General features: G+C 31.6%; 1 protein-coding gene across 1 annotated transcript in view; it reads left to right on the top strand.

Annotated features, from left to right (window-relative positions):
* Positions 1 to 1,419: 1,419 nt before the first annotated feature.
* The window catches only part of abtb2b (ankyrin repeat and BTB (POZ) domain containing 2b), a 60,056-nt gene continuing 52,329 nt past the window's right edge, over positions 1,420 to 9,146 (top strand). Inside the window, exon 1 of the mRNA XM_051100120.1 lies at positions 1,420 to 2,720. Coding sequence (XP_050956077.1) covers positions 1,865 to 2,720 — 856 coding nt within the window. The 5' untranslated portion in view covers positions 1,420 to 1,864. The remainder of the gene's footprint in view (positions 2,721 to 9,146) is intronic.

The following is a 9,146-nucleotide window of genomic DNA, read 5'->3' as shown; positions in this document are numbered from 1 at the left end:
ACGAGTCGCCGGTTTGTATGAATCAAAGTTGTAAACTAGTTTTACTTTTACATAAGCGTAGCTATATCCTCTATCTAAATTGGTTTATCCGCGAGTATTTTATTCTCAAGTTCGTTTTTAAGTTTAAATCTGTGTGTGGTCTATAGCCTATAACCTACTAATCATTTGTCATGTAAATCTAGAAAAAACTAGAATTGAAATCAGTTGACAGCGTCATTGGTTGTAATGGACTACTAGTCAAACGTTTTAAACAATAAGATTTTTAATGTTTTTAAAGAAGTCTCTTTTGCTCACCAAGTCTGCATTTATTTGATCCAAAGTATATAGCAAATACTGTAAAATTTTAAAATAACTGTTTTCTATTTGAATGTATTTTAAAATGTAATTTATTCCTGTCATTCCAAAGCTGAACTTTCAGCATCATTACTCCAGTCTTCAGTGTCACATGATCCTTCAGAAATCATTCTATTATGCTGATTTGCTGCTCCAAATAAATAAATAAATAAAATAAATAAAAATAAATAAATAAATAAATAAATAAAGTATTTAAAGTATTATTTTTATGTTGAAAACAGCTGAGTAGAATATTTTTTTATAAATAGAAAGTTCAGATAACAGCATTTATCTGAAATAAACATATTTTGAAAAAAAAAAAAAAAAAAATATATATATATATATATATATATATATATATATATATATATATATATATATATTATATATATTTTTTTATATAAATATATATATATATTTATTTTTTTTCTATAATTAATTTGGTGATAAAGACATTTATATATATAAAGACAGATATATATATATATATATATATATATATATATATATATATATATATATATATATATATATATAAATGCTGATCGTGGGATCTTTCTATTAATCAAAGAACAGAAATGTATACTCACTGTTTTAAATATTGATAATAATAATAATAATAATAATAATAATAATAATAATAATAATAATAATAATAATAATAAATGTGTCCTGAAAAGCAAATCAGCATATTAGAATAATTTTTGAAGGATCATGTAACACTAAAGACTGGGGTAATGATGCTGAAAATTCAGCTTTGATCACAGGAATAAATTACATTTTAAAATATATTCAAATAAAAAGCAGTTATTTTAAATAGTAAACATATTTCACAATATTACCACTTTTGCTGTATTTTCGATCAAATAAATGCAACCTTAGTAAGCATATTAGACTTTAAAAAAGAAAAACATTACAAATCTTACAGTTCAAAAACTTTTGAGTTTGTGAGAATTGTACCTTGTCGCGTCTGTTAATGTAGGTTATGCAGTTTGGTGAAGAGATTTACGCTTGCGAATCAGTTCAAAAGAGTCGTTCAAACGAATCGTCCCGCTCGCGAATCAAACACCTCTCTACTCTGTCTCTCGCCCTCCAGCTTTCAGTTCAGTCATGAGTTTCCAGTAAGAAGAGGCGTGTGGTGTGAAATGAACATCGTTGTACTTTTCTACATCATCTTTAAGGATTAATTTGACTTCAACCATCCGAGACTCTGTTAATGGATTTCCTCTCTAAACTTTCGGTGCAGTTCGGTCTATTATTTTCAAGAACTGAACAGTAAAGGAGAAACCTGCGCACTTTACTGCTCTTACGGGAATGGACTTTTAGTGAGGTAAGCAAGTTTCCCCAAACATTTCTTTCCGGAAGATGTAACTTGGACATTTTAAACTCTCCCACAAGGTGTTTTTAGTCTGTAAAAGTGCTACATGAATGTCAAAGAGAAGCTGAACCAGTAGAACCAGCTTGAGTTTCGCGCAGCTGGAAAGTCTCTGCTTTCTGGTTCCTCACTGAAAAACACCAGGAACCAGCAGAAATGGCAGGAACAAACAGCTCAAACATGAAAACCCTGGAGGATCTTACTCTGGACTCTGGATATGGAGCAGGGGACTCGTGTAAGTCCCTCAGCCTGTCGTCCTCCAAGTCAAACTCGCAGGCGTTCATGAACACCCCGCACCGGGGGAACTGGTGGTACTACTCCGGCTCCATGAACAGCAGGAACAACAGCTGGGATACAGTGAACACGGTTCTTCCAGAGGATCCAGAGGACATTTTCTCCAAGTGCCCACGCTTACCGGAGCTGGAGGAGTTCCCGTGGACGGAGGAGGACGTGGGGAGGGTCGTGCGTAAAGGCGCGGGGAAGGGCGCCTCGCTCTCCGCGGAGGCTGTGCGCAGACTGGCCACGCTGATGCGCAGGGCGCTGATCCGCATCTCCAGAGAGGCGCAGCGGCTCAGTGTCATGCACTGCAGATGCACCAGGTTCGAGGTCCAAAGCGCGATCCGCCTGGTGCTCAGCTGGGCGCTGGCGGATCACTGCGTCTCGGCCACTGTGAAGGCCATATCTATGTACAACATGAGCGCTGGAGAGCTCTTGCGCAAGGGGAAGTCAGCGCGCTGCGGGCTCGTGTTCTCCGTCGGACGGTTTTTCCGCTGGATGGTGGACACTCGCATCGCGGTGCGCATTCACGAGTACGCGGCCATCTGCCTGACCGCGTGCATGGAGGCGCTCGTGGAGGAGGTGGGCGTGCGTGTACTGATGGCGGAGAAGGAAGGCGCGACGCCCGGCTGCGTCCTGACAGCAGAGGCGCTGGAGGGGGTCATCAATAATGATGCCGAGCTCTGGGGGGTCCTGCAGCACTATGAGCACCTCATCTGTGGGAAGAACGCCAATGGTAGGTACTTTACTGTTATTGTTGGTTAAACGGTTTCACTCATCAGTTCCTCGTGGCCTGGTGGTTAGATTTGGCTGAAGGGTTGCTGAAACCACACAAGGGTTCATCCGTCACCATTGTGCACTTAGGCATGACACCTCAAGATGCTTCAAGGGGACCGTATGTGTAGTGTAAATCACTTTAGAGGAAAGTGGCAACACAGTTTACCCAAATTGTATTTGGATTATGCTTAATGATAACTAAAATTAAAGCAGTATCAAAAGAAGAAGAAGAAGAAACAGAAATAAAATTGTATTTATTATAAAATTGAAACCTATTAAAAATGAACATTTATTTAATTTCAGTTTAAGAAGTACTAAAATAACTAAAAATTAATAGAAGCTATACTTCTCTAACTGAAATGAAAATGAAAACAGAATCAAATTCAAAATATAAAAAATAATAAAAATCACAAAAACAACATTTCTAAAACTTTAACTGAAATTAAAATAAAAACAGAACATGTAAAAATCTAATTTAAAATATGATTAATTTATAACAGTAAATCAATGCTATTAAAACAACTTATTTTTTGTTGCCAAAACAACATTTCTCATTTTAATTTAAAGTATAGAAATAACTAAAACTAAATACACTAAAGAGTAAAACCATATAGACATGCTTAAAAAATAACAATAAAATGACAGAACCACAACAAAATTACTGAAGCATTAAAACTACAATAAAAACAGAAAATGTAAAATATTTACAAAACACATAAAATACTAAAACTGTAAAATTGTAAAACTGTAAAAATAAAATGAAAAGATAAAATATAAAAATTCAAAATATTAACAAAAACACATACAAAAAAAATGCAAAAACGTTAATATTAAAACATAAAATATAAAAATTCAAAATATTAACTAAAAGTAAAAAGTAAACCTAAATAAACAAGCGAAAAAGTAAAACCATACAGACATATTTAAAAAATAAAATAAAATAAAATATAAAAATAACAGAATTACTAAAACTTTAAAATTGAAATAAAAAGATAAAATATAAAAATTCAAAATGTTAATAAAACACACACAAAAAATAGTAAAACTTTAAAAATAAAATGAAAAGATAAAATATAAAAATTCAAAATATTAACAAAAACACATACAAAAAATACTAAAACTTTAAAATGAAAAGATAAAATATAAAAATTATAAATATTAACTAAAAAATGTAAACCTAAATAAACAAACTAAAAAGTAAAACCATACAGACATATTTTAAAAATAAAAATAATAATAATAATAATAAAAATAACAATATTTCTAAAAAATGAAAATGAAGAGAACATATACAAATTTAATTCAAAATATTATCAAAATGTATAATAGCATATCAATTATACTAAAACAGCTTATTTTATTTCAGCTAATTCATATCAAGTAAATAACACTGTGCTAAAACAACACTGATTTGGACACTTAAAAATATATGAATATCAGTAAAATATCTAACTATATCTTCTATCTAAAGAAGTGATAACTATATAATTAAAAAATATTTAATAATAATAATGATTTTGTTGGGTTTAAGCTGGTTTAACTATATATAACTTGTTGACAGTAAGTATTGTGGTTGTGAAACATTAGTGGAACGTCAGTAATTATCATGTACACCTGTGGTTATTCTCATGTGCGTGAACATAAGGGGAAATGACTTCATACATCCACATCCTTATAAAAATCCCTGTCACACTGGTTGATAATGACAAATCACTAACTAGTTGTGCATGATATGTTGGTAAAATACTGGCATGATGTTACAAAATCACAATTTGGTGTGAATGATTTGTATTAGAATCCTAAAATACTGAATCTGTGATCTGTTGGTAAACCCACACAAATGTTGATCACTTTCCTTATTAATCGTCTTGGTGTTTGTTCTCAAAGATGAAAACCAATTTTCCAGAAATCACAGGTCGATCGCGTCATTCGGCCTGTAACAGGTCATTATACGCTTCCTCTTCTCCAGCTGTGAGAATTACCCCTCGCTGCCAACTTCTGCATCATCTAGGTTGCATTTTCATTTTGATTTGTCTGTGGTTTACCAGCATCTAGCATGAGGTTTTCACAAACATTCACAAGCGCTTCATTTCCTCTTTTGAGCAAAGCGATCTTAACCGACTGACCAGGGAAAGAAAACAAACTACATGTAAAAAAACATGTGGTTCTGATGTATCACTGGCCTGCTTTCGTCATCATTACTCATAATATCTGTTGGCTCTGTCGTAAAGACATTCATGAGTAATGTTTCCAATATAATCTTATATTGGAGCTTAACATGAGAGTTTTGATATGCATAAAACATATACTAGATTTTTTACTTATTTGATGACATATTTACTGAAAATTGTAGGTTTGTTTGCTTAAAAAAGTATATGCTAGTAATATGCTTGATAATAAGAAACTGTAGTTAATAGTGAGAACTGGCCTTTAAAATAAAGTGTATATAAAACTAATAATAATAATAGTAGGTATTGTTTTAATATTTGCTGTATGAGAGTTTAAGGTGAAACGGGGTATTATGGTGAACTAAAACTAAAACTATAAAATAAAATAAATGTACTAAAAAACACCAAAACACAAAAATACTAAAACATTTTACTAAAAAATGAAAATGTAAACCATATGAAAATATATATAAATATATATCAAAAGATTTCAAAATATATGTCTGTATTAATTTAGTTTTGCTTTTTTAACACTTCAACTTCAATTAAATTAAATGAGAAATGTTAGACGACATTTTTAACAAGCTCTTTTAATATCATTGATAATACTATTATTTTGTTAATATTTTGAATTTAATTTAATATTTATATTTTCTGCTGTCATTGTAATTTTAAAGTTTTAGTAATTTTGTTTTATTTTATTATTTATATTTTCTGTTTTCATGTAATTTACTCTATATTTATAGTAATTTGTGTCATTTATTAATTTTTTAATATGTCTATATGGTTTTTCTTTTTTAGATTATTTAGTTTCAATTATTTTAATATTCAACTATTGGCAATATAATAAGCTGCTTTAATATCATTGATAGACTATTATGAATTTAAATGATTTTTTATGTTCTGTTTTCATTGTAATTTTAAGTTTTAGTACATTTTGTTGTGTTGTATATTTATATTGTTTTAAAAAAGCTCTTTTAAAACAAAAAGCTCTTAATATCACACACACACACACACACACACACACACGTTTTATATATGTTATATATATATATATTTTATTTTATACATATACATTTATATATATATATATATATATATATATATAGTTATTAGTAATAATTTGAATTTTATTTAAATTTTATATATATTTTTTTTCATTTTAATTTTACAATTTTTTAAAAAAGTAATTTTGTTGTTTTTCCATTTTATATATACATATATATATATATATATATATATATATATATATACACACACACACACACACATATATATATATATATATATACAGTAGTCAACATTTGAAGTGGATCAGAACATTTTATCAAAGTTGTCCTAAAACCAAAACAATACCCGTTCTTATCTTAGGACAACTTTGCGGAGCTTTTTTGATCCACTTCAGATGGTGACTACTGTATATATGTATAAAACAGAAAACATAAAATTCTATGTATATATATATATATATGTAGAACTTATTTTGTTATGATGATTTTAATACTCAAACTATTGGCAACTACTCATTGGCAACTAGCTGAAATATTTTAATATTGTAGTATCACTGATATGCTTTTACAAATTTTGATAATATTTTAAATTCAGTTTAATTTTTATATGGTCTGTTTTAATTTTGAAGTTTCAGTAATAAAAAGTGTTTTTATCATTTAAATTTATAAGCTTCATTATTAGTAGTATTATTTTTAGTATGTCTGTATGGTTTTACCTTTTAGTTTGTTTATTTAATTTTGCTTATTTTAATACTTCAACTTAATTAAAATGAGAAATGTTACCTCAAGTTACCCAACTAAAATTAAAAATATTTTAAATATAATAGTATAGTATGGTATATTTTGAATTTTACTTAGATTTTAATAATAATTTGAACTCAATTAAGTTTTTAAATGTTCTGTTTTCATTTTTAATTTTTGAAAGTTTTAGTTATGTTGTTGTGCTTTTAAAATTGAATTACAAATTAAATCAATTCTCAAACATTTCTATACAAATGTTTGAGTTGAAGCAATTGAAAGGCATTTACACGACACCGTTTTCAGCTAAAAATGGGAAATTGTTTTGGTCGTTCATTTACACAAAAACAGCATTTTGGGGGACTAGCAATGTAAACTTTTGAAAACTGATAATATAGTCTCCGTATACACTAAAAAAAAATGCAAATTTGTGAAAATGAAGTCATGTGAAGTCGTGTATGCGTATTACGTGTTTAGGCGCGTAGTGTTTTTGTACTAAATGACATCGCCAACTACTGGCCTGGCATGATAATACAGCACTTTGATAATGTTTTCATCTATATGTGAAACTTTTCAAAAATGCAAAGAAAAAATGTTTCTGTTTTTAGTACGTTGTCGTGTACACATAACCTAATATGCAAACTGATTTCGGCTACAGAATGAATAAGTGCATAAAATATAGTTCAAAGTCCAGCTACTGACATTAAAACGACTTCCATGACAGTACTGAGGCAGTGGAAAGACTTTATTAGAAGATCAGAGGAGTGTGGGTGCAATATTTAGACTACGCCAGCAAAAAGCTGTTTTGGCACGACGAGTGAGGATCTCAGCTCTGCATAATCCTTACACAGCTCGCTTTCTCTGGGATGCCATGCGAGCATCAAATGAGGTCGGTCCATAAAGACGACCCAGTGGATCAATGCGCTTTCAGGACGGCCGTGTTAACAAAGTGCTGCGCGTGCACTTCACAAAACCCTTGCGTGCCATTATTGTTGATGAATGGGCATATCTGATCCACTGCGTTTCCTCCGTCAAATGCAGGAGATTGAATCTGAAACACCTTAAATGTTGCTCATTGATGATTTCAACCGTGACTCAGAATGTAATTGATTACGCAAAGCGTCCCGCAAACAGATTATTCATGACCTGCTTTTGTTGGCTGTCTGAGAATGTCTTTTGAACAGCAGTGATCTGTACACTTTTCTTATAAGTTTGCATGGTTTCTTTTGATATTTTAACTTCAAAGTCACAAGATGCCATCCAGAACCAGTTTACTTCAGTAATATGATGTTTGTTTTTGAGTCAAGCAGAAGACTGCCAATATTTAGCATGGTGTCAAAACTTGCCTCGCCTTTGAAACAAATTCCCTTCTCTGCTGACATCATCAAGTCCTTTTCATTTTTAACCCTACTTGTCATACAGAGACTTTTCCCACAGTCAAATTAGTTCCCGAGGGATGAAATAAAGTTCTTTGTTACAATTTCAGTCATTTAATAACGTTTAATCGTTTATGACTATGCTTTTTCACTTTTTGCATTTTAGTCAGTGTGGTGTGTATGTTTGGTAGGGGTGTAACAGTACACAGATGTCATGGTTCAGTACGTACCTCGATTCGAGGGTCACGGTTCGATAGGATTTCGGTACAACAGAAAAAAAAAATCTACTATGCTAGATTTCATTTATTTTAAACAGACAGTAGTACAAATTGCAATTTTTTTCTACCTACATGTAAAAATACTAAATATTATATCAAATTAATGTCATATATAGGTTATAAAATTTACAGCACAGGGAATAAATACTTGAAATATATTTAATTTAGTTAACTGATAGACAAGGGAAAAAACTGTGCGAGACGTAACGTAGCCTATATTTGCTGAGTTTCAGTTCAGTTTTGTGACAGAAAGAATCAGAATCAGCACATGATCACTGTCTAGTGGTCTTTGTTTTCATGTGCGCAACTCACGGCATTCGCTGTTCTTCCGTCGGCGGTTAACAAACAGAGTTGCATTACTGCGGGCGCCCCCTTCTGGATTGAGGGTGAATTGCCTGTATTCGTTGTAAGGCCTCATGCACCGAACCGAGATGCCCGTACCGTGATGGTTCGGTACGAATACATGTATCGTTACACCCCTTATGTTTGGGCATAAAAAAGATCTATAAAGTTACAAATCTCAAAGTCCATTCCAAAATAAGATATTTTGTTTTTTAAAAATCCCTTTTCAAGAACTACAATGAACAGCTCCTTTGGACTACAACGTTTGTTTTCCACATGCAATGATGTCACAACACGGCCCATTAGAATATCATTAAAATAAATCCCCCTACGGAAATTCAAATAGTTGAGGGGTGGGTAGAGATGAGGTGGAGGATTAGCCTAACTTTAGCAATGCAGCATGGAGAGCCACTTTTGGAATGCTTCAACGAGCCGCCGTGCGGGTATAAACACAAGCATTGACTAGAGTGACC

This window comes from Labeo rohita, chromosome 25 (assembly GCF_022985175.1).
Source record: "Labeo rohita strain BAU-BD-2019 chromosome 25, IGBB_LRoh.1.0, whole genome shotgun sequence".
Taxonomy (NCBI): domain Eukaryota; kingdom Metazoa; phylum Chordata; class Actinopteri; order Cypriniformes; family Cyprinidae; genus Labeo; species Labeo rohita.
Note: the sequence above shows the minus strand (reverse complement) of the source record. Positions and strands in the feature narration are given on the sequence as shown.